At 37.9% G+C, this 27,580-nt stretch overlaps 1 protein-coding gene across 4 annotated transcripts in view; it reads right to left on the minus strand.

Annotated features, from left to right (window-relative positions):
* Positions 1 to 27,580, minus strand: part of STXBP5L (syntaxin binding protein 5L) — a 512,379-nt gene that overhangs the window by 207,012 nt on the left and 277,787 nt on the right. For all 4 annotated transcript variants that reach the window (XM_050781882.1, XM_050781881.1, XM_050781884.1 and 1 more), the window contains one exon: positions 21,095 to 21,173. In XM_050781882.1, coding sequence (XP_050637839.1) covers positions 21,095 to 21,173 — 79 coding nt within the window. The remainder of the gene's footprint in view (positions 1 to 21,094; positions 21,174 to 27,580) is intronic.

Here is a 27,580-nt window from a genome sequence, read left to right on the forward strand (position 1 = left end):
TTGACAAGAGCAACTCCAAGACACATAATTGCCAGATTCACCAAAGTTGAAATGAAGGAAAAAATCTTAAGGGCAGCCAGAGAGAAAGGTCGGGTTACCCACGAAGGGAAGCCCATCAGACTAACAGCAGATCTCTCGGCAGAAACTCTCCAAGCCAGAAGAGAGTGGGGGCCAATATTCAACATTCTTAAAGAAAAGAATTTTAAACCCAGAATTTCATATCCAGCCAAACTAAGTTTCATAAGTGAAGGAGAAATAAAATCCTTTACAGATAAGCAAATGCTTAGAGATTTTGTCACCACCAGGCCTGCCTTACAAGAGATCCTGAAGGAAGCACTAAACATGGAAAGGAACAACCGGTACCAGCCATTGCAAAAACATGCCAAAATGTAAAGACCATCGAGGCTAGGAAGAAACTGCATCAACTAACGAGCAAAATAACCAGTTAATATCATAATGGCAGGATCAAGTTCACATATAACAATATTAACCTTCAATGTAAATGGACTAAATGCTCCAATTAAAAGACACAGACTGGCAAACTGGATAAAGAGTGAAGACCCATCAGTATGCTGTATTCAGGAGACCCATCTCACATGCAGAGACATACACGGGCTCAAAATAAAGGGATGGAGGAAGATCTACCAAGCAAATGGAGAACAAAAAAAAGCAGGGGTTGCAATACTAGTCTCTGATAAAACAGACTTTAAACCATCAAAGATCAAAAGAGACAAAGAAGGCCATTACATAATGGTAAAGGGATCAATTCAACAGGAAGAGCTAATTGTCGTAAATATATATGCACCTAATACAGGAGCACCCAGACTCATGAAGCAAGTCCCTAGAGACTTACAAAGAGACTTAGACTCCCATACAATAATAATGGGAGACTTCAACACTCCACTGTCAACATTAGAAAGATCAACGAGACAGAAAGTTAACAAGGATATCCAGGAATTGAACTCATCTCTGCAGCAAGCAGACCTAATAGACATCTATAGAACTCTCCACCCCAAATCAACAGAATATACATTCTTCTCAGCACTACATCGCACTTATTCCAAAATTGACCACGTAATTGGAAGTAAAGCACTCCTCAGCAAATGTACAAGAACAGAAATTATAACAAACTGTCTCTCAGACCACAGTGCAATCAAACTAGAACTCAGGACTAAGAAACTCAATCAAAACCGCTCAACTACACGGAAACTGAATAACCTGCTACTGAATGACTACTGGGTACTTAATGAAATGAAGGCAGAAATAAAGATGTTCTTTCAAACCATTGAGAACAAAGATACAACATACCAGAATCACTGGGACACATTTAAAGCAGTGTGTAGAGGGAAATTTATAGCACTAAATGCCCACAAGAGAAAGCTGGAAAGATCTAAAATTGACACTCTAACATCGCAATTAAAAGAACTAGAGAAGCAAGAGCAAACACATTCGAAAGCTAGCAGAAGGCAAGAAATAACTAAGATGAGAGCAGAACTGAAGGAGATAGAGACACAAAAAACCCTCCAAAAAATCAATGAATCCAGGAGTTGGTTTTTTGAAAAGATCAACAAAATGGATAGACTGCTAGCAAGACTAATAAAGAAGAAAAGAGAGAAGAATCAAATAGACACAATAAAAAATGATAAAGGGGATATCACCACCGACCCAACAAAGATACAAACTACCATCAGAGAATACTATAAACACCTCTATGCAAATAAACTAGAAAATCTTGAAGAAATGGATAATTTCCTGGACACTTACACTCTCCCAAGACTAAACCAGGAAGAAGCTGAATCCCTGAATAGACCAATAGCAGGCTCTGAAATTGAGGCAGTAATTAATAGCCTACCCACCAAAAAAAGTCCAGGACCAGATGGATTCACAGCTGAATTCTACCAGAGGTACAAGGAGGAGCTGGTACCATTCCTTCTGAAACTATTCCAATCAATAGAAAAAGAGGGAATCCTCCCCAACTCATTTTATGAGGCAAACATCATCCTGATACCAAAGCCTGGCAGAGACACAACAAAAAAAGAGAATTTTAGACCAATATCCCTGATGAACATCGATGCAAAAATCCTCAATAAAATACTGGCAAACCGGACCCAGCAGCACATCAAAAAGCTTATCCACCATGATCAAGTGGGCTTCATCCCTGGGATGCGAGGCTGGTTCAACATACGCAAATCAATAAACGTAATCCAGCATATAAACAGAACCAAAGACAACAACCACATGATTATCTCAATAGATGCAGAAAAGGCCTTTGACAAAATTCAACAGCCCTTCATGCTAAAAACGCTCAATAAATTTGGTATTGATGGAACATATCTCAAAATAATAAGAGCTATTTATGATAAACCCACAGCCAATATCATACTGAATGGGCAAAAACTGGAAAAATTCCCTTTGAAAACTGGCACAAGACAGGGATGCCCTCTCTCACCACTCCTATTCAACATAGTATTGGAAGTTCTGGCTAGGGCAATCAGGCAAAAGAAAGAAATAAAGGGTATTCAGTTAGGAAAAAAAGAAGTCAAATTGTCCCTGTTTGCAGATGACATGATTGTATATTTAGAAAACCCCACTGTCTCAGCCCAAAATCTCCTTAAGCTGATAAGCAACTTCAGCAAAGTCTCAGGATACAAAATTAATGTGCAAAAATCACAAGCATTCTTATACACCAGTAACAGACAAACAGAGAGCCAAATCAGGAATGAACTTCCATTCACAATTGCTTCAAAGAGAATAAAATACCTAGGAATCCAACTTACAAGGGATGCAAAGGACCTCTTGAAGGAGAACTACAAAACCCTGCTCAGTGAAATAAAAGAGGACACAAACAAATGGAAGAACATACCATGCTCATGGATAGGAAGAATCAATATCGTGAAAATGGCCATACTGTCCAAGGTAATTTAGAGATTCAATGCCATCCCCATCAGGCTACCAATGAATTTCTTCACAGAATTGGAAAAAACTGCTTTAAAGTTCATATGGAACCAAAAAAGAGCCCGCATCCTAAGTCAACAGAACAAAGCTGGAGACATCACGCTACCTGACTTCAAACTATACTACAAGGCTACAGTAACCAAAACAGCATGGTACTGGTACCAAAACAGAGATATAGACCAATGGAACAGAACAGAGTCCTCAGAAATAATTCCACACATCTACAGACATCTGATCTTTGATAAACCTGAGAGAAACAAGAAATGGGGAAAGGATTCCCTATTTAATAAATGGTGCTGGGAAAATTGGTTAGCCATAAGTAGAAAGCTGAAACTGGATCCTTTCCTTACTCCTTATACGAAAATTAATTCAAGATGGATTAGAGACTTAAATGTTAGACCTAAAACCATAAAATCCTTAGAAGAAAACCTAGGTAATACCATTCAGGACATAGGCATGGGCAAGGACTTCATGTCTAAAACACCAAAAGCAATGGCAACAAAAGCCAAAATTGACAAATGGGATCTCATTAAACTAAAGAGCTTCTGCACAGCAAAAGAAACTACCATCAGAGTGAACAGGCAACCTACAGAATGGGAGAAAATTTTTGCAATCTACTCATCTGACAAACGGCTAATATCCAGAACCTACAAAGAACTCAAACAAATTTACAAGAAAAAAACAAACAACCCCATCAAAAAGTGGGCAAAGGATATGAACAGACATTTCTCAAAAGAAGACATTCATACAGCCAACAGACACATGAAAAAATGCTCATCATCACTGGCCATCAGAGAAATGCAAATCAAAACCACAATGAGATACCATCTCACACCAGTTAGAATGGCGATCATTAAAAAGTCAGGAAACAACAGGTGCTGGAGAGGATGTGGAGAAATAGGAACACTTTTACACTGTTGGTGGGATTGTAAACTAGTTCAACCATTACGGAAAACAGTATGGCGATTCCTCAAGGATCTAGAACTAGATGTACCATATGACCCAGCCATCCCATTACTGGGTATATACCCAAAGGATTATAAATTATGCTGCTATAAAGACACATGCACACGTATGTTTATTGCAGCACTATTCACAATAGCAAAGACTTGGAATCAACCCAAATGTCCATCAGTGACAGATTGGATTAAGAAAATGTGGCACATATACACCATGGAATACTATGCAGCCATAAAAAAGGATGAGTTTGAGTCCTTTGTAGGGACTTGGATGCAGCTGGAATCCATCATTCTAGCAAACTATCACAAGAACAGAAAACCAAACACCGCATGTTCTCACTCATAGGTGGGAACTGAACAATGAGATCACTTGGACTCGGGAAGGGGAACATCACACACCAGGGCCTACTACGGGGAGGGGGGAGGGAGGGGAGGGATTGCATTGGGAGTTATACCTGATGTAAATGACGAGTTGATGGGTGCTGAGGAGTTGATGGGTGCAGCACACCAACATGGCACAAGTATACATATGTAACAAACCTGCATGTTATGCACATGTACCCTAGAACTTAAAGTATAATAATAATAATAATAATAATAAATACATCAATATTCCTATCTTGAAGAGGATACAATTATTAATCCTAGAGGCCATCTCAGTTGGAGTGTCAGTAAGTAAATTGGTGACTGGGGATAAATGATTCCCATACACATAGCTGTTTATCCCTGGAAATGTAAACCAAGTCTGCAATTGGCTGGTCTGACAAAACTAAGAAGAAAACACATCCCTTACATGTGCTACCTATGCAGTCCAGTAAGAGACCCTATGGCTGCAGGTCATATGGTAGAGCTCTTCCTAAGGTTCCTGTTTCTATGACAGTCATCCTGACTTTTAACTGTATAGTTTCTGCTGTATAATAGCTGGAGCAGGGATATAGCTATATAATTCTACTTCCTAACTGTGGCCCATTTTGCTGTGGCAATAAATTTTACTATTCTTAACTTCACTGCCCCTCTGTTTTTTAATCTCCTTGTGTGCTAAGCTCCAGAGGTAATAAAGTAGTAATCACAAAAAATAGAAGCAATGTACTAATGTACAGAAGTAGGTGGGATGACAGTAATTATGATCAATAATATGATTATTTCACATTACAATTATGAAGAATTAATTTACACATAGTTATATTATTGACTAGCAAAAAAATTAGAACACTTGAAAAATTTTAACAATATGAAATAATGATGACAACAATAATAGTAACATATCTATTAAGAAACCCACTATGTGTCTTCATCAAACTGAAGACATTACAGGCTGTATCCATTATTTCATTTAATTCTCATGAATATCATAGTGAGATAGGTATTATTGATAAGGAAACTAAACTTTTTTTTTAAATTTATTTATTATTATTATACTTTAAGTTGTAGGGTACATGTGCATAACGTGCAGGTTTGTTACATATGTATACTTGTGCCATGTTGCTGTGCTGCACCCATCAACTCGTCATTTACATCAGGTATAACTCCCAATGCAATCCCTCCCCCCTCCCCCCTCCCCATGATAGGCCCCTGTGTGTGATGTTCCCCTTCCTCAGTCCAAGTGATCTCATTGTTCAGTTCCCACCTATGAGTGAGAACATGCAGTGTTTGGTTTTCTGTTCTTGTGATAGTTTGCTAAGAATGATGGTTTCCAGCTGCATCCATGTCCCTACAAAGGACACAAACTCATCGTTTTTGATGGCTGCATAGTATTCCATGGTGTATATGTGCCACATTTTCTTAATCCAATCTGTCACTGATGGACATTTGGGTTGATTCCAAGTCTTTGCTATTGTGAATAGTGCTGCAATAAACATACGTGTGCATGTGTCTTTATAGCAGCATAATTTATAATCCTTTGGGTATATACCCAGTAATGGGATGGCTGGGTCATATGGTACATCTAGTTCTAGATCCTTGAAGAATCGCCATACTGTTTTCCATAATGGTTGAACTAGTTTACAATCCCACCAACAGTGTAAAAGTGTTCCTATTTCTCCACATCCTCTCCAGCACCTGTTGTTTCCTGACTTTTTAATGATCGCCATTCTAACTGGTTTGAGATGGTATCTCATTGTGGTTTTGATTTGCATTTCTCTGATGGCCAGTGATGATGAGCATTTTTTCATGTGTCTGTTGGCTGTATGAATGTCTTCTTTTGAGAAATCTCTGTTCATATCCTTTGCCCACTTTTTGATGGGGTTGTTTGTTTTTTTCTTGTAAATTTGTTTGAGTTCTTTGTAGGTTCTGGATATTACCCCTTGTCAGATGAGTAGATTGCAAAAATTTTCTCCCATTCTGTAGGTTGCCTGTTCACTCTGATGGTAGTTTCTTTTGCTGTGCAGAAGCTCTTTAGTTTAATGAGATCCCATTTGTCAATTCTGGCTTTTGCTGCCGTTGCTTTTGGTGTTTTAGACATGAAGTCTTTGCCCATGCCTATGTCCTGAATGGTACTACCTAGGTTTTCCTCTAGGATTTTTATGGTATTAGGTCTAACATTTAAGTCTCTAATCCATCTTGAATTAATTTTCGTATAAGGAGTAAGGAAAGGATCCAGTTTCAGCTTTCTACTTATGGCTAACCAATTTTCCTAGCACCATTTATTAAATAGGGAATCCTTTCCCCATTTCTTGTTTCTCTCAGGTTTATCAAAGATCAGATGGCTGTAGATGTGTGGTATTATTTCTGAGGACTCTGTTCTATTCCATTGGTCTATATCTCTGTTTTGGTACCAGTACCATGCTGTTTTGGTTACTGTAGCCTTGTAGTATAGTTTGAGGTCAGGTAGCGTGATGCCTCCAGCTTTGTTCTGTTGACTTAGGATTGTCTTGGAGATGCGGGCTCTTTTTTGGTTCCATATGAACTTTAAAGCAGTATTTTCCAATTCTGTGAAGAAACTCATTGGTAGCTTGATGGGGATGGCATTGAATCTATAAATTACCTTGGGCAGTATGGCCATTTTCACGATATTGATTCTTCCTATCCATGAGCATGGTATGTTCTTCCATTTGTTTGTGTCCTCTTTTATTTCACTGAGCAGTGGTTTGTAGGTCTCCTTGAAGAGGTCCTTTACATCCCTTGTAAGTTGGATTCCCAGGTATTTTATTCTCTTTGAAGCAATTGTGAATGGAAGTTCATTCCTGATTTGGCTCTCTGTTTGTGTGTTACTGGTGTATAAGAATGCTTGTGATTTTTGCACATTAATTTTGTATCCTGAGACTTTGCTGAAGTTGCTTATCAGCTTAAGGAGATTTTGGGCTGAGACAATGGGGTTTTCTAAATATACAATCATGTCATCTGCAAACAGGGACAATTTGACTTCTTCTTTTCCTAACTGAATACCCTTGATTTCTTTCTCTTGCCTGATTGCCCTAGCCAGAACTTCCAACACTATGTTGAATAGGAGTGGTGAGAGAGGGCATCCCTGTCTTGTGCCAATTTTCAAAGGGAATTTTTCCAGTTTTTGCCCATTCAGTATGATATTGGCTGTGGGTTTGTCATAAATAGCTCTTATTATTTTGAGGTACGTTCCATCAATACCGAATTTATTGAGCGTTTTTAGCATGAAGGGCTGTTGAATTTTGTCAAAAGCCTTTTCTGCATCTATTGAGATAATCATGTGGTTCTTGTCTTTGGTTCTGTTTATATGCTGGATTATGTTTATTGATTTGCGAATGTTGAACCAGCCTTGCATCCCAGGGATGAAGCCCACTTCATCATGGTGGATAAGCTTTTTGATGTGTTGCTGAATCCAGTTTGCCAGTATTTTATTGAGGATTTTTGCATGGATGTTCATCAGGGATATTGGTCTAAAATTCTCTTTTTTTGTTGTGTCTCTGCCAGGCTTTGGTATCAGGATGATGTTGGCCTCATAAAATGAGTTAGGGAGGATTCCCTCTTTTTCTATTGATTGGAATAGTTTCAGAAGGAATGGTACCAACTCCTCCTTGTACCTCTGGTAGAATTCAGCTGTGAATCCATCTGGTCCTGGGTTTTTTTTGGTTGGTAGGCTATTAATTATTGCCTTGATTTCAGAGCCTGCTATTGGTCTATTCAGGGATTCAACTTCTTCTTGGTTTAGTCTTGGAAGAGTGTAAGTGTCCAGGAAATTATCCATTTCTTCTAGATTTTCCAGTTTATTTGCGCAGAGGTGTTTATAGTATTCTCTGATGGTAGTTTGTATTTCTGTGGGGTCGGTGGTGATATCCCCTTTATCATTTTTAATTGCATTGATTTGATTCTTCTCTCTTTTCTTCTTTATTAGTCTTGCTAGTGGTCTGTCAATTTTGTTGATCTTTTCAAAAAACCAACTCCTGGATTCATTGATTTTTTGGAGAGTTTTTTGTGTCTCTATCTCCTTCAGTTCTGCTCTCATCTTAGTTATTTCTAGCCTTCTGCTAGCTTTCGAATGTGTTTGCTCTTGCTTCTCTAGTTCTTTTAATTGCGATGTTAGAGTGTCAATTTTAGATCTTTCCTGCTTTCTCTTGTGGGCATTTAGTGCTATAAATTTCCCTCTACACACTGCTTTAAATGTGTCCCAGAGATTCTGGTATGTTGTATCTTTGTTCTCATTGGTTTCAAAGAACATCTTTATTTCTGCCTTCATTTCGTTATGTACCCAGTAGTCATTCAGGAGCAGGTTGTTCAGTTTCCATGTAGTTGAGCGGTTTTGATTGAGTTTCTTAGTCCTGAGTTCTAGTTTGATTGCACTGTGGTCTGAGAGACAGTTTGTTATAATTTCTGTTCTTGTACATTTGCTGAGGAGTGCTTTACTTCCAATTACGTGGTCGATTTTGGAGTAAGTATGATGTGGTGCTGAGAAGAATGTATATTCTGTTGATTTGGGGTGGAGAGTTCTATAGATGTCTATTAGGTCTGCTTGCTGCAGAGATGAGTTCAATTCCTGGATATCCTTGTTAACTTTCTGTCTCGTTGATCTGTCTAATGTTGACAGTGGAGTGTTGAAGTCTCCCATTATTATTGTATGGGAGTCTAAGTCTCTTTGTAAGTCTCTAAGGACTTGCTTTATGAATCTGGATGCTCCTGTATTGGGTGCATATATATTTAGGATAGTTAGCTCTTCCTGTTGAATTGATCCCTTTACCATTATGTAATGGCCTTCTTTGTCTCTTTTGATCTTTGATGGTTTAAAGTCTGTTTTATCAGAGACTAGTATTGCAACCCCCGCTTTTTTTTGTTCTCCATTTGCTTGGTAAATCTTCCTCCATCCCTTTATTTTGAGCCTATGTATGTCTCTGCGTGTGAGATGGGTCTCCTGAATACAGCAGACTGATGGGTCTTGACTCTTTATCCAGTTTGCCAGTCTGTGTCTTTTAATTGGAGCATTTAGTCCATTTACATTTAAGGTTAATATTGTTATGTGTGAACTTGATCCCGCCATTATGATGTTAACTGGTTATTTTGCTCATTAGTTGATGCAGTTTCTTCGTAGCCTCAATGGTCTTTACATTTTGGCATGTTTTTGCAATGGCTGGTACCGGTTGTTCCTTTCCATGTTTAGTGCTTCCTTCAGGGTCTCTTGTAAGGCAGGCCTAGTGGTGACAAAATCTCTAAGCATTTGCTTATCTGTAAAGGATTTTATTTCTCCTTCACTTATGAAACTTAATTTGGCTGGATATGAAATTCTGGGTTTAAAATTCTTTTCTTTAAGAATGTTGAATATTGGCCCCCACTCTCTTCTGGCTTGGAGAGTTTCTGCCGAGAGATCTGCTGTTAGTCTGATGGGCTTCCCTTTGTGGGTAACCCGACCTTTCTCTCTGGCTGCCCTTAAGATTTTTTCCTTCATTTCAACTTTGGTGAATCTGGCAGTTATGTGTCTTGGAGTTGCTCTTCTCGAGGAGTATCTTTGTGGCGTTCTCTGTATTTCCTGGATTTGAATGTTGGCCTGCCCTACTAGGTTGGGGAAGTTCTCCTGGATGATATCCTGAAGAGTGTTTTCCAACTTGGTTCCATTTTCCCCCTCACTTTCAGGCACCCCAATCAGACGTAGATTTGGTCTTTTTCATAATCCCATACTTCTTGCAGGTTTTGTTCATTTCTTTTTCTTCTTTTTTCTTTTGGTTTCTCTTCTCGCTTCATTTCATTCATTTGATCCTCAATCGCAGATACTCTTTCTTCCAGTTGATCGAGTCGGTTACTGAAGCTTGTGCATTTGTCACGTATTTCTCGTGTCATGGTTTTCATCTCTTTCATTTCGTTTATGACCTTCTCTGCATTAATTACTCTAGCCATCAATTCTTCCACTTTTTTTTCAAGATTTTTAGTTTCTTTGCACTGGGTACGTAATTCCTCCTTTAGCTCTGAGAAATTTGATGGACTGAAGCCTTCTTCTCTCATCTCGTCAAAGTCATTCTCCGTCCAGCTTTGATCCGTTGCTGGTGATGAGCTGCGCTCCTTTGCCGGGGGAGATGCGCTCTTATTTTTTGAATTTCCAGCTTTTCTGCCCTGCTTTTTCCCCATCTTTGTGGTTTTATCTGCCTCTGGTCTTTGATGATGGTGATGTACTGATGGGGTTTTGGTGTAGGTGTCCTTCCTGTTTGATAGTTTTCCTTCTAACAGTCAGGACCCTCAGCTGTAGGTCTGTTGGAGATTGCTTGAGGTCCACTCCACACCCTCTTTGCCTGGGTATCAGCAGCAGAGGCTGCAGAAGATAGAATATTTCTGAACTGCAAGTGTACCTGTCTGATTCTTGCTTTGGAAGCTTCCTCTCAGGGGTGTACTCCACCCTGTGAGGTGTGGGGTGTCAGACTGACCCTAGTGGGGGATGTCTCCCAGTTAGGCTACTCAGGGGTCAGGGACCCACTTGAGCAGGGAGTCTGTCCCTTCTCAGATCTCAACCTCCGTGTTGGGAGATCCACTGCTCTCTTCAAAGCTGTCAGACAGAGTTGTTTGCATCTGCAGAGGTTTCGGCTGCGTTTGTTATTGCCCTGTCCCCAGAGGTGGAGTCTACAGAGACAGGCAGGTTTCCTTGAGCTGCTGTGAGCTCCACCCAGTTCGAGCTTCCCAGCAGCTTTGTTTACCTACTTAAGCCTCAGCAATGGCGGGCGCCCCTCCCCCAGCCTAGCTGCTGCCTTGCCGGTAGATCACAGACTGCTGTGCTAGCAATGAGGGAGGCTCCGTGGGTGTGGGACCCTCCCGGCCAGGTGTGGGATATGATCTCCTGGTGTGCCTGTTTGCTTAAAGCGCAGTACTGGGGTGGGAGTTACCCGATTTTCCAGGTGTTGTGTGTCTCAGTTCTCCTGGCTAGGAAAAGGGATTCCCTTCCCGCTTGCGCTTCCCAGGTGAGGCAATGCCTCGCCCTGCTTCAGCTCTCGCTGGTTGGGCTGCAGCAGCTGACCAGCACCGATCGTCTGGCACTCCCCAGTGAGATGAACCCAGTACCTCAGTTGAAAATGCAGAAATCACCGGTCTTCTGTGTCGCTCGCACTGGGAGTTGGAGACTGGAGCTGTTCCTATTCGGCCATCTTGCTCCGCTACCAAGGAAACTAAACTTTAAAAGAATTAAACTTTTCAAGGTCACACAACTGTCTTACTTCATTGCCAATGATTTTAATTATTTTACACTGCCTTAACTTGAGTTTTTTATTTCTAAAAATATGTTCTCTTCACTTTCGTCTCTTCCTCCCTTTGCTTGGCAACATCTGTCAATCCTTAAAGTCCCATCTCAGGCATCTCATTGCCAAAGAATTTTCCTGATTTCTCTCTTCATGGTTCTCTTTCCTACTCCCCTCAAGGCTGGGTTAGGTGTTCTTTTTCTGTGCTCTCATAGCATATCTCTACAAAAGTAACTTCTATGTTGTATAGAAACCACTAGTTTATGTCCTTGCCTCTACTGCCAGAACATAACAAATTCAAAAGCAAGCAGTAATCTTATTTCAGAACATCAAACAAATTGTATAGTACATGGTATATAGTAATAACAACTAAATTATACTATATATAGTACTATGTATTATATAGCATATCATATAATATACTGTGTAGTATACTCTGTAGTATAGAATATACTATATTGTATAATTTATACTATATATAATATATAAATACATATTATATTATTATAACATATTATAACATATTATATAACATATTATTATAACATATTATATATTATAACATAATATATAACATATTATATTATATATAGTATAAATATATAGTATATATATTATTATATATAAAATATTAAATATTTTAAATTTATATTTATATTTATATAAATAATTTAAATTATATAAATATATTAAATAAAAATATATATTATACTATATATTATATAGTAATAACTACTAAACTATAGTAATAACTATTAAATGTTGTTTTAACTGAATTAAACTGAATACTGTTGAGAATCCAACAGAAATACATATTTTAAAAGACTTCTGAGCAATAAAATAGATGTCATAAAGTCCATGCATATATACTTTGTCATGGAAGAACCTCTCAGGCTTTTATATGAATCTATTTACTCTCATTTTACAAGTTTGGTTTTCAAGTTTCTAAGTCTAAAGAAAACCAAAAGTTTGGATATAGTAGATAACACAATAAAAATTGTAAGAAATCCTCGTGGCCCAAAACTGAAGGAAAAAGAAAAGATTTTTAAAAATATATAAAAGTGAAGGAGAATCTGGGCTAGCGAGATGGCCAAATAGGAACAACTCCGGTCTGCAGCTCCCAGTGAGATCAACGCAGAAGGTGAGTGATTTCTGCATTTCCAATGGAGGTACCTAGCTCATCTAACTGGGAATGATTAGACAGTGAGTGCAGACCATAGAGGGTGAGCAGAAACAGGGTGGGGCATCACCTCACCCGGGAAGCGCAAGGGGTCGAGGAACTCCCCCCACAGCCAAGGGAAGCTGTGAGGGACTGTGCTGTGAGGACAGTGCATTCTGGCCTGGATACTACGCTTTTCCCATGGTCTTCACAACCTGAAGACAAGGAGATTCCCTCTGGTGCCAACGTCATCAGGGCTCTGGGTTTAAAGCACAAAACTGGGCAGCCATTTGGGCAGACACCGAGCTAGCTGAAGGAGTTTCTTTTCATACCTCGCTGGCACCTGGAATGCCAGCAAGACAGAACCATTCATTCCCTGGGAAAGGGGGCTGAAGCCAGGGAGCCAAGTGGTCTAACTCAGAGGATCCCAATCCCACAGAGCATAGCAAGCTAAGATCCACCGGCTTGAAATTCTTGCTGCCAGCACAGCAGTCTGAGGTCGATCTGGGAAGTGCCAGCTTGGTGGGGGGATGGGTGTCACCATTACTGAGGCTTGAGTAGGCCTTATTGCCCTGACAGCATAAACAAAGCCGCCAGGAAGTTCTACCCGGACAGAGCCCACTGCAGCTCCACAAAGAAGCTGTAGTCAGAGGGCCTCTCTAGCTGCCTCCTTTCTGGGCAGGGCATCTCTGAAAGAAAGGCAGCAACCCCAGTCAGGGTCTTATAGCTAAAACTCCCATCTCCCTGGGACAGACACCTGGGGGAGGGGTGGCTGTGGGCACAGCTTCAGCCGACTTAAATGTTCCTGCCTTCTGGCTCTGAAGAGAGCAGTAGATCTCCCAGGACAGTGCGTGAACTCTGCTAAGGGACAGACCGCTTCTTCAAGTGGGCCCTTGACACCCGTGCCTCCTGACTGGAAGACACCTCCCAACAGGGGTCAACAGACACCTCTTACAGGAAAGCTCTGGCTGGCATCTGGCGGGTGCCCCTCTAGGATGAAGCTTCCAGAGGAAGGAGCAGGCAGCATTATTCTTTGCTATTCTGCAGCCTCCCGTGGTGATACCCAGGCAAACAGAGTCTGGAGTGAACCTCCAGTAAACTCCTGCAGACCTGGAGAAAAGAGCCTTCACTGTTAGAAGGAAAACTGACAAACAGAAAGGAATAGCATCAACATCAACAAAAAGGACGTCCACACAAAAACCCCATCCGAAGGTCATCAAGACCAAAGGTAGATAAATCCATGAAGATGAGAAAAAAAAGTGTAAAAAGGCTGAAAATTCCAAAAACCAGAAAGCCTTTCCTCCTCCTCCTCACCAACAAGGGAACAAAACTGGATGGAAAATGAGTTTGACAAACTGACAGCAGTAGGTTTCAGAAGGTGGGTAATAACAAACTCCTCTGAGCTAAAGGAACATGTTCTAACCCAATGCAAGGAAGCTAAGAACCTTGAAAAAAGGTTAGAGGAACTGCTAACTAGAATAACCAGTTTAGAGAAGATAAATGACCTGATGGAGCTGAAAAACACAGCATGTGAAGCATACACAAGTCTCAATAGCCGAATTGATCAGCGAAAGAAAGGATATCAGAGATTGAAGATCAACTCAATGAAATAAAGCATGAAGACAAGATTAGAGAAAAGGGAATGAAAAGGAACAAACAAAGCCTCCAAGAAATATAGGACTATGTGAAAAGATCAAACCTATATTTGATTGGTGTACCTGAAAGTGACGGGGGGAATGGAACAGAGTTGGAAAACACTCTTCAGGATATTATCCAGGAGAACTTCCCCAACCTAGAAAGACAAGCAAAACATTCAAATTCGGAAAATAAACAGAATATCACAAAGATACTCCTTGAGAAGAGCAACTCCAAGACACAAATCGTCAGATTCACCAAGGTTGAAATGAAGGAAAAAATGTTAAGGGCAGCCAGAGAGAAAGGTCAGGTTACCCACAAAGAGAAGCCCATCAGACTAACAGCAGGGCTCTCTGCAGAAACCCTACAAGCCAGAAGAAAGTCGGGGCCAATATTCAACACTATTAAAGAAAATACTTTTCAAGCCAGAATTTCATATCCAGCCAAACTAAGCTTCATAAGCGAAGGAGAAATAAAATCCTTTACAGACAAGCAAATGCAGAGAGATTTTGCCACCACAAGGCCTGCCTTACAAGAGCTTCTGATGAAAGTACTAAACATAGAAACATAAAACTGGTACTAGCCACTGCAAAAACATACCATATTGTAAAGACCATAGACACTATGAAGAAACTGCATCAACTAATGGGCAAAATAACCAGCTAGCATCATAAGGACAGTATCAAATTTACACATAACAATATTAACCTTAAATGTAAACAGGCTAAATGCCCCAATTACAAGACACAGACTGGCAAATTGGATAAAGAGTCAAGACCCATCGGTGTGCTGTATTAAGGAGACCCATCTCATGTGCAAAGACACACATAGTCTCACAATAAAGGGATGGAGAAATGTACCAAGCAAATGGAAAGCAAAAAAGAAAAAAAAAGTAGGGTTTACAATCCTAATCTCTGATAAAACAGACTTTAAGCAAACAAAGATCAAAAAAGGCAAACAAGGGCATTACATAATGGTAAAGGGATCAAAAAAGAAAAAAAAGCAGGGTTTGCAACCCTAATCTCTGATAAAACAGACTTTAAACAAACAAAGATCAAAAAAGGCAAACAAGGGCATTACATAATGGTAAAGCAATCAATGCCAGAAGAAGAGGTAACTATCCTAAATATATATCCTACTAATACAGGAGCACCCAGATCCATTAAGCAAGTTCTTAGAGACCTACAAGAAACTTAGACTTCCACACAATAATAGTGGGAGACTTTAACTCCCCATGGTCAATATTAGACAGGTCAATAAGACAGAAAATTAACAAGGCTATTCAGGACTTGAACTCAACTCTGGACCAAGTGGACCTAATAGACAACTATAGAACTCTGCACCACAAATCAACAGAATATACATTCTTCTCAGCACCACAATTCACTTATTCTAAAATTGATGACATAATTGGAAGTAAAACATTCCCCAGGAAATGCAAAAGAACAAAAATAATAACAAATGATCCACTTTCAGACCACAGTGCAATCAAATTGGAACTCAGGATGGAGAAACTCACTCAAAACTGCACAACTACTTGGAAACCGAACAACCTTCTCCTGAATGACAAGTAGGTAAATAATGAAATTAAGGCAGAAATAAATAATTTCTTTGAAACCAATGAGAACAAAGACACAATGTACCAAAATCTCTGGGACACAGTTAAAGCAGTGTTTAGAGAGAAATTTATAGCACTAAATGCCCACAGGAGAAAGCAAGAAAGATCTAAAATTAACACCCTAACATCACAATTAAAAGAACTAGAGAAGCAAGAGCAAACATATTCAAAAGCTAGCAGAAGACAAGAAATAACAAAGATCACAGTGGAAGTGAAGGAGGTAGAGACATGAAAAACCCTTCAAATATCAACGAATTCGGGTACTGGGTTTTTGAAAAAATTAACAAAATACATGGACAACTAGCCAGCCTAATAAATAAGAAAAGTGAGATGAATCAAATAGACACAGTAAAAAATGATAAAGGGGACATCATCACTGATCCCACAGAAATACAAACTACCATCAGAGAATACTATAAGCACCTCTACGCAAATAAACTAGAAAACCTCGAAGAAATGGACAAATTCCTAGACACATATACCCTCCCAAGACTAAACCAGGAAAAAGTCGAATCCCTGAACAGACAAATAAGTTCTAAAATTGAGGCAGTAATTAATAGCCTACCAACCCAAAAAAGCCCAGGACCAGATGGATTTACAGCCGAATTCTACAACAGGTACAAAGAGGAGTTGGCACCATTCCTTCTGAAACTATTCCCAACGATAGAAAAAGAGGGACTCCTCCATAATGCATTTTATGAGGCCAGCATATTCCTGATACCAAAACCTGGCAGAGACACAACAAAAATAGAAAACTTCAGGCCAATATCCCTGATGAACATCGATGCGAAAATCCTCAATAAAATACTGGCAAACCGAATACAGGAGCACATCAAAAAGCTTATCCACCACGATCAAGTAGGCTTCATACCTGGGATGCAAGATTGCTTTAACATATGCAAATCAATAAATGTAATCCATCACATAAATAGAACCAAAGACAAGAACCACATGATTATCTCAATAGATGTAGAAAAGCCCTTTAATAAAATTCAACATCCCTTCATGCTAAAAACTCTCAATAAACTAGGTATTGATGAAACATATTTCAAAATAATAAGAGCTATTTATGACAAACCCACAGCCAACATCATACTCAATGGGCAAAAGCTGGAAGCATTCCCTTTGAAATCTGGCACAAGATAAGGATGCAGTCTCTTACCACTCCTATTCAACATAGTATTGGAAGTTCTGGCCAGGGCAATCAGGCAAGAGAAAGAAGTGTATTCAAATAGGAAGGGAAGAAGTCAAATTGTCTTTGTTTGCAGATGGCATGATTGTGTATTTAGAAAACCCCATCGTCTCAGCCTCAAATCTCCTTAAGCTTATAACCAACTTCAGCAAAGTCTCAGGATACAAAATTAATTTGCAAAAATCACAAGCATTCCTATATACCAATAACAGACAAACAGAGAGCCAAATCATGAGTGAACTCACATTCACAGTTACTACAAAGAGAATAAAATGCCTAGGAATACAACTTACAGGGGAAGTGAAGGACCTCTTCAAGGAGAACTATAAACCACTGCTCAAGGAAATAAGAGAGGACGCAAACAAATGGAAAAGCATTCCATGCTCATGGATAGGAAGAATCAATATCATGAAAATGGCCACACTGCCCAAAGTACTTTATAGATTGAATGCTATCCCCCTCAAGCTACCATTGACTTTCTTCACAGAATTAGAAAAAACTACTTTAAATTTAATATGGAAGCAAAAAAGAGCCTGTATAGCCAAGACAATCCTAAGCAAAAAGAACAAAGTTGGAGGCATCATGCTACCTGACTTCAAACTATACTACAAGGCTATAGTAATGAAAACAGCATGGTTCTGGTGCCAAAACAGATATACAGACCAATGGAACAGAACTGAGGCCTCAGAAATAACTCCACCCATCTACAACCATCTGATCTTTGACAAACCTGACAAAAACAAGAAATGGGGAAAGGCTTCCCTATTTAATAAATGGTGCTGGAAAAACTGGCTAGCCATATGCAGAAAACTGAAACTAGACCCCTTCCTTACACCTTATACAAAAATTAATGCAAGATGGATTAAAGACTTAAACTTAAGACCTAAAACCATAAAACCTAGAAGAAAACCTAGGCAATACCATTCAGGACATAGGCATAGGCAAAGACTTCATGACTAAAACACCAAAAGCAATGGCAACAAAAGGCAAAATTGACAAATGGGATCTAATTAAAGTAAAGATCTTCTGTACAGCAAAAGAAGCTATCATCGTCTCTACTAAAAATACAAAAAAGTAGCCAGGCGTGGGGGCGGGCGCCTGTAGTCCCAGCTGCTTGGGAGGCTGAGGCAGGAGAATGGCATGAACCTGGGAGGTGGAGCTTGCAGTGAGCCGAGATCGCGCCACTGCACTCCATCCTGGGCAACAGAATAAGACTCCGTCTCAAAAAAAAAAAAAAAAAAAAAAAAAAAAAAAAAAAGAAGCTATCATCAGAGTGAACAGGCAACATACAGAATAGGAGAATATTTTTGCAATCTATCCATCTGACAAAGGGCTAATATCCACAATCTACCAGGAACTTAAGCAAATTTACAAGAAAACAACAAAAACCCTCATCTAAAAGTGGGCAAAGTATATGAACAGACGCTTCTCAAAAGAAGACATTTATGTGGCCAATAAACATGAAAAAATGCTCATCATCACTGGTCATTAGAGAAATTCAAATCAAAACCACAATGAGATACCATCTCATGCAAGCTAGAACAGCGATCATTAACAAGTTGGGAAACAGGCCGGCGTGTTGGCTCACTCCTGCAATCCCAGCAGTTTGGGAGGCTGAGAATGGGTGGATCACAAGGTCAAGAGATGGAAACCATCCTGGCCAACATGGTGTAACCCTGTCTCTACTAAAGCAAATGCAAAAATTAGCTGAGCATGGTGGCACACGCCTGTAGTCCCAGTTACTCGGGACGCTGGGGCAGGAGAATTGCTTGAACCCAGGAAGCAGAGGTTGCAGTGAGCTGAGATCATGCCACTGCACTCTAGCCTGGTGACAGAGCAAGACTCCATCTCAAAAAAACCAAAAAACTCAGGAAACAAGAGATGTTGGAGAAGATGTAGAAAAAATACGAACGCTTTTACAGTGTTAGTGGGAGTGTAAATTCATTCAATCATTGTGGAAGACATTGTGGCAGTTCCTCAAGGATCTAGAACCAGAAATACCATTTGACCCAGCAATCCCATTACTGGGTATATATCCAAAAGATTATAAATCATTCTACTATAAAGACACATGCACATGTATGTTTATTGCAGAACTATTCACAATTGCAAAGACTTGGAAACAACCCAAATGTCCATCAATGATAGACTGGATAACGAAAATGTAGCACATATATACCATGGAATACTATGCAGACATTAAAAAAGATAAGTTCATGTCCTTTGCAGGAACATGGATGAAGCTGGAAACCATCATTCTCAGCAAAGTAACACAGGAACAGAAAACCAAACACTGCATATTCTCACTCATAATTGGGAGTCGAACAACAAGAACACATGGACATAGGGAGGGGAACATCACACCAGGGCCTGTTGGGGGTTGGGGGGCTAGGGGAGGGATAGCATTAGGAGAAATGCCTAATGTAGATGATGGGTTGATGGGTGCAGCAAACCACCATGGCATGTGTATAACTATGTAACAAAACCTGCACGTTCTGCACATGTATTCCAAAACTTAAAGTATAATAAACTATATATAAATATACATATATTTATATATATATATGTGAAAAAACCCCCACAAAATAATACTACAAGCTGCTAGGAATAGTTAATATAGTGTCCTGCACCTTAATAATCCTTGAAGTGCAATACCATATAACAAATATTGTAAATAATTTTGAACCTGAAGACTCAAGCAAAGCTTAAACTATAAGTAATATTTTAAGAGGCAAAATATATGTCATATATTTCATATTTCCATTAATAATGATTAAATTTGAAACATTCTAATACTTATAATGGTATAAAACAGTGGTCATTTTTATCAGTTAATGCATAGTAGGCTAAAGAGATATTTATATATAGATAAAATAACTGGTTTAAAATGACCATAATTTTGTACTATTAAAATTTTAGAAGAGCAGTTCTAAACAAACATTCAGTATACCTATGATACCAAGAAAACATTATAAAATGAGCATATTATTAATATAAAGTAGGATTATTTAATTTGAATTAAAATAAATTTAATGTTTAGGCAAGATTTATTATGGTAATTCTGAATGAGCATATTGCCACTAATTATTATTGCCAGGTAAAAGGAACTTGTTGATATATAGGACATGGCTACTTTTTTTTTTTTTTTTGAGACAGAGTCTCACTCTGTTGTCTAGGCTGAAGTGTAGCGGCACCATCTCGGCTCACTGCAACTTCCATCTCTTGGGTTCAAGGGATTCTTGTGCCTCAGCCTCTCAAGTAGCTGGGATTACAGGCACGTGCCACCATGCCCAGCTAATTTTTTTGTGTGTTTTCAGTAGAGACAGGTTTTTGCCATGCTCCCCTAGCTGGTCTCGATTTCCTAACCTCAGGTGATCCACCCACCTTAGCCTCCCAAAGTGCTGGGATTACAGGCGTGAGGCAGGGCACTCAGCTGGATATGGCTACTTTAAAAACAAAATAATATTATACTAATTTTTTTTTTTATTTTTCAACATCTTAAAATTTAGTACTTTTTATTACATTAATGTACATAACTTTATTTTTCCAACAAACTGTAATCTTCTGAGTTCAGAATGTAAGATCTTAAAGTACAGAGACTTGGTTATGTATTTAAGTCTTTCACATGCAATATCAATGGACACATTGCTTCTGCTTAATAAATCCTGCTACTTGTAGTATGCATGGTCAGAAGTCCTTTACTGTTAAAATTATTGTGTATAATACTTATCTAAATGCTCATTAAGAATCCTGAAATAATTAACACTTGATATTTGCAATATTCATAATAATCATTATCAGAGATATGTCTGAGACAATAAAAAATCAGTTATGTTAATATGGAGGATTCAGTTGTATTTACAATTATGTAAAACTTTAAACAATATATTAACATTAAAGATCATTTGTCTTTTTTGTCTCTGCCTCATATTCCTCTTTCCCTAAAGTAAAAATGCATACCTGTTTTTGCAGGTCTTGTATTCTACTTTAAGAATTGGTTTACAAGATTCAGATTTTCTTCCTTCTCTTTGACTTTTTCCTAAAGAAAAAAAAGATTTAATTAAATCTAATTTAAATTCTATTCATCTGTAAGAATTAAAAAATTTGACTAAAGGAATTTAAAGATAAAGGAATAATAATGTAATTATGTGTTTGTCATAACAGGATAAACTTATGTCTATGAATCCTCATATTTTTGTTGAATTTGTAAACAATCTTTAGAGTTGCAATACTTGTCTGCTATATAATTCATCAAATTACCTGTAAAATTATATAACTTTTATTGCTTTACATTCTTCACACATAGATCTAATTTCATGTGGAGTTATTTTAATTATTTAAGTTTGAAGACAAAGTAAGTTTAGAATTGAAGATCACACATACATACTTATCTACATAATGAAATTTATTACTATTGCTATGGTTTGAATGTGTCACCCAAAATTCATGTGTTGGAAACTTAATCCCCAGTGCAATAGTATTGAGAATGAGATTTTTAAGAGGTGATTAGGATATGGGGGCTTTGCCCTCATGTTTGAATTAATACAGTTATTGTGAGAATGGGTTGGTTATCATGGGAGTGGGTTTCTAATGAAAGGATTAGCTCAGGCCCCTTCCCTCTGTTGCACATCTCTCAACATGTGATACCTTCCACCATGTTACAACACAGTAAGAAGTCCCTCATCAGATGTTGCCCCTCAATCTTGGACTTTCCAGCCTCCAAAATCATAAGCCAAATAAACCTCTATTGTTTATAAATTGTGTAGCATGTGGTATTCTGTTACAGCACCACAAAACAGACTAGGACAACAATAACAATCCACACTAGGATCAATATTTTATCTAGAATACATGCAAACTCCTTTCATACAGAGAAATACTTGCTATTTAAAGCATATAATGAACTATCAAAATTATTCTATTTCTATCAAATACATTTTTTTAAAAACTTCCATTAGACAATGAACACAAATACTACATTTCTTGATTTTTAAAAATCATTTTAATGATGTATTCATTTTGCATAAAACAAAAATGATAATTTCTTATAGGAGATGGGTTATTCTGTTTAGACTCCATAAGATTTTGAATAAAGGATCAAAAAGAGGAGGAAATAGAAGTGAAGCTACTTCTGCACATAACATGCTTATCTTTCTAGTTATGCTTTCAGTTTACTTCTATGTCTCATTTTGGTTAAATTGGCATGTGTTCTGAAATGCAATGTTTGTTTCTTTTTCATTTTCAGTAAGTACCCTTATTTATTCTTGTATTACCACAGTTGTTTATAGTCACGTATCTATTACATAGACGTTTACATGCATATAGCTTTAAATTTTCAGATTAGCTTCACAATGACATAAGCAAATCCAAATAGGATATCAAGATAGTTTTATTCAACGTGTTTAAAGGGCAAGGAATTAAACAACAAATCAATATCTGCTGCTTGGCATGCTTTCTGAAATTGCCTTTTCTTTATTTTACCCTATATTTACTAAACAAGAAACAAATAATATAAAATTGACCATAATCATTCACACTGTACTAAAATATACATATCTGTGCCATATGTAAAATAGAATTACTGACATTATATGTATATCATGATGCCTTACAAAGAGAAAACTTTTGCTCAGGAACTTGTCTGAACAATAGTCTTTTTTTTTTTTTTTTTTTTTTTGAGATGGAGTCTCACTCTGTCGCCCAGGCTGGAGTGCAGTGGTGTGATCTTGGCTCCCTGCAACCTCCACCTCCTGGGTTCAAGCGATTATCCTGCTTCAGCCTCCTGAGTAGCTGGAACTACAGGCATGTGCCACTACACCTGGCTAATTTTTTGTATTTTTAGTAGAGACAGGGTTTCACTGTGTTAGCCAGGATGGTCTCGATCTCCTGACCTAGTGATCCACTCATTCTCAGCCTCCCAAAGTGCTGGGATTACAGGCGTGAGCCACCAAGCCCGGCCCTGAACAATAGTCTTAAGATTGAGAACTAGACGGTTGGAGATTACTGGCTTTGGTAATGATGTGGGAATAGAGAGAAATAAAAAAAGTGACACAGCCAGGGGAGAGTTCCACTCCCCTTAGTTTATATGTCTTTTCCATCCAGCACTTCACTAAATTGTCAAATCATTAATTGAACAAAACAGTATATTTGCAGTTGTTTGTACATATTAAAGCATTTTTAATCAATATACATCAGAGTCATCAATTGATTTCAGTGGGAAAGAATAATTACATAATTTTCTCGTTAACATTTTCCTTCAATTTCCAACTCTAACAATTTATTCTTGGGAGAGAATTTTTGTGCTTCAATTATATTTATTGACTGTCAGTAATTGAAACATGATTACTTGTCATGTTGTATATAACAACATTATCAACAATTACATTCCTTACTATTCCTGACATTCAGAGTAGTGTACCAAGTGTTAGGGTATTAAAAAACTAAATTCCAGAGGCTTAAAATTCACTATATTAAAAAATAAGTTAAAATGACATTATGAAGTACTATAATGAAATGACTGATAAGCATGAAGTGCTGTAGAGGTTGAGATTAAAACTGGTTTTACTGACAGGCCAATTTGACTAGATTAAAAGATTCATGAAGGGGAATAGAGGAAATAATGTTAATGAGGTACAAAATAGCTAATCAATGGCAATCTCTAAACTTATTTTCAATATAGAAAATAGAGAGTTATAAGAAGCTTTCAAGTTAGGGAGTGATGAGTGTAAAGCAATGTTTCAAAAATATTTATGTGACTTCATTTAATAGAGCAATTTTGAGGGTATAAGAGACTGATGCTGGAAGAAGAAGATTATTGAAACAGCACAGAAAAAAAAAAACAGAAAAAAAGAATGAAGGGAGTATGAACAATCTCAAAGAAATGTCAAATACCATTAATCACAAGAATATACATAATGGAAATAACAGAAGAAAAGGAAAGAAAGGAATACAAATATTTCTTAAAATAATGGTTGAAAACTTTCCTAAATTTGATGAAAAACATTATCTATGGTTTAAGAAGTTCAATAAACTTCAAGCAGGATAAAGAAATCTCTACTCAGACACATCCCAGTAAACATGCTTAAAAGAAAAAAAGACACCTTGAAAACTGTGTACAAAGGACCCCTATTAAGATTAACAGCTAACTTTCAGAAACAATGGAGGCTGAAAGGCAACGGAATGTGAAATGACATATTCAAAACAGTAGAAGAAAAAAAAATCTGCTAATTAAGAGTCTTATGTTGAGCAAAACTGTCTTTCAAAAATAAAGATGAAATAAAGACATTTCCAGATAAACAAAAACTGAGAGAATTTGTTGATAACAGAGCTATCTTACAAAAAATACTAAGGAAAGTCCTTCAGCGTGAAAGAAAGTGACCCCAGCAAGTAATTCAAATCTACACAAAGAACAGAATACCAGTAAAGGTAACTAGGTAGACAATTACAATGGCATAATTGCATATTTATTCTCCAAGCACCTTTTAACTGATTCAAAAATCAATTATATAAGACAATATGTATGTAATTGTATTGTGAGATCTGTATATATATTTGCCAGTAACAACACAAAGGAGGTGGGTGAGAGCAAAGCAATACTGGAACAAGGAAAAGATACCACAGTTGGTGATTTGAATCTACAGCAACAAATGAGGAAAACCAAAAATGATAAGCAAAAACATCAATGTAACAGATTCTATGAATATATACAGGATATACATTTTTGTCAACATCCTTAAAAGACATACAATTATATAAGATTTCATTATAATTTAATTTAAACAATATATGATTGAGTTTGCAGAACATAGAGATACAACATGTATAATGAAAAAATGGACAAAAAAAAAAAAAAAAACAGGAGAAGAAGAGTCAAGCACAATGGCTAATGTTTGTAATCCCAGCAATTTGGGAGGCCAAGGTGGGTGGATCACCTGAGGCCAGGAGACCAGTCTGGCCAACATGGTGAAACCCTGTCTCTACTAAAAACACAAAAATTAGCCAGGTACGGTAGCAAGTGCCTGTAATCCCACCTACCTGGGAGGCTGAGGCATGAAAATCGCTTGAAACCAGGAGGGGGCCAATATTCAACATTCTTAAAGAAAAGAATTTTCAAACGAGAATTTCATATCCAGCCAAACTAAGTTTAGTAAGCAGAGAAGTAAAATGCTTTCCAGACAAGCAAATGTTGAGGGATATTGTCACCACCCAGCCTGCCTTGCAAGAGCTCCTGAAGGAAGCACTAAATATGGGGGGAAAAAAAACCAAAACAAACAGTATCAGTCACTGCAAAAACATACCAACATATAAAAACCAATGACACTATGAAGAAACTGCATCAACTAATGTGCAAAATAACCAGCTAGCATCATAATGATAGAATCAAATTCACACATAACCATATTGGTAATGGGCTAAAGTCCCCAATTAAAGACAAGACTGGCAAATTGGATAAAGAATCAAGACCCATGAGTGTGCTGCATTCAGGAGACCCATCTCACATGTAGACACACTAGGCTCAAAATAAAGGGATGGAGGAATATTTACCAAGCAAATGGAAAGCAAAAAAACAGTAGGGGTTGCAATCCTAGTCTCTGATAAAACAGACTTTAAACCAACAAAGATCAAAAAAGAGAAAGAAGGGCATTACATAATGGTAAAGGGATCAATGCAACAAGAAGAGCTAATTATGCTAAACATATATGCACCCAACAGGAGTAGCCACACACTGGGATATGAGTCAATATCCCACCCAGATTCATAAGACAAGTTCTTAGAGACCTACAAAGAGACTTGGACTCCCATACAGTAATAGTGGGAGAATTTAACACCCCACTATCAATATTAGACAGATCAACAAGACAGAAAATTAACAAGGATATTCAGGACTTGAACTCGGCCCTGGACCAAGAGGACCTAATAGACAACTGCAGAACTCTCCACCACAAATCAACAAAATATACATTCTTCTCAGAGCCACGTAACACTTATTCTAAAATCGACCACATAATTGGAAGCAAAACACTCCTCAGCAAATGCAAATGAATGGAAATCGTAGCAAACAGTATCTCAGACCACAGTGCAATCAAATCAGAACTCAGGATTAAGAAATTCACTCAAAACTGCACAACTAATGGAAATTGAATAACCTGCTCCTGAATGACTACTGGGTAAATAATAAAATTAAGGCAGAAATAAAAAAGTTCTTTGAAACCAATGAGAACAAAGAGAGATATAACAAATCCAGATTCTCTGGGACACAGCTAAAGCAGTGTTAAGAGCAGAATTTATAGCACTAAATACCCACATCAGAAAGTGAGAAAGATAAAAAATCAACACACTAACATCACAATGAAAAAAACTAGAGAAGAAAGAGCAAACAAATTCAAAAGCTAGCAGAAGACAAGAAATAACTAAGATCAGAGTGGAACTGAAGAAGACAGAGACACGAAAAACCCTTCGAAAAATCAGTGAATCCAGGAGCTGGTTTTATGAAAAGATTAACAAAATAGATTGCTGGCTAGACTAATGAAGAAGAAAAGAGAGAAGAATCAAATAGACACAATAAGAAATGATAAAGGGGATATCACCACTGATTCCACAGAAATACAAACTACCATCAGAGAATAATATAAGCACCTCTACACAAGTAAACTAGAAAATCTAGAAGAAAAGGATAAATTCCTGGACACATACAACCTCCCAAGACTAAAACAGGAAGAAGTTGAATCCTGGAATGAAACCAAGAACAAGCTCTGAAATTGAGGCAGTAATTAATAGCCTACCCACCAAAAAAAGTCGAAGAATGGATGGATTCACAGACAAATTCTACCAGAGGTACAAAGAGGAGCTGGAACCATTCCTTCTGAAACTATTTCAAATAATAGAAAAAGAGGGACTCCTCCCTAACTCATTTCCTGAGGCCGGCATCATCCTGATACCAAAACCTGGCAGAGACACAACAAAAAAAGAAAATTTCAGGCCAATATCCCTGATGAACTACGATACAAAATCCTCAATAAAATACTGGCAGAGGAAATCCAGCAGCACATCAAAAAGCTTACCCACCATGATCAAGTCGGCTTCATCCCTGGGATGCAAGGCTGGCTCAACATACACAAGTCAATAAACATAATCCATCACATAAAAAGAACCAGTGACAAAAACTACATGATTATCTCAATAGATGCAGAAAAGGCCTTTGACAAAATTCAACAGCCCTTCATGCTAATAACTCTCAATAAACTAGGTATTGATAGAACATATGTAAAAATAATAAAAGCTACTTCTGACAAACGCACACTCAATATCATACTGAATGGGCAAAAGTTGGAAGCATTCCCTTTGAAAACTGGCACAAGACAGGGATGCCCACTCTCACCACGCTTATTCAACATAATGTTGGAAGTTCTGGCTAGGGCAATCAGGCAAGAAAAAGAAATCAAGGGT

Source organism: Macaca thibetana, chromosome 2 (assembly GCF_024542745.1).
Source record: "Macaca thibetana thibetana isolate TM-01 chromosome 2, ASM2454274v1, whole genome shotgun sequence".
NCBI classification, from domain to species: domain Eukaryota; kingdom Metazoa; phylum Chordata; class Mammalia; order Primates; family Cercopithecidae; genus Macaca; species Macaca thibetana.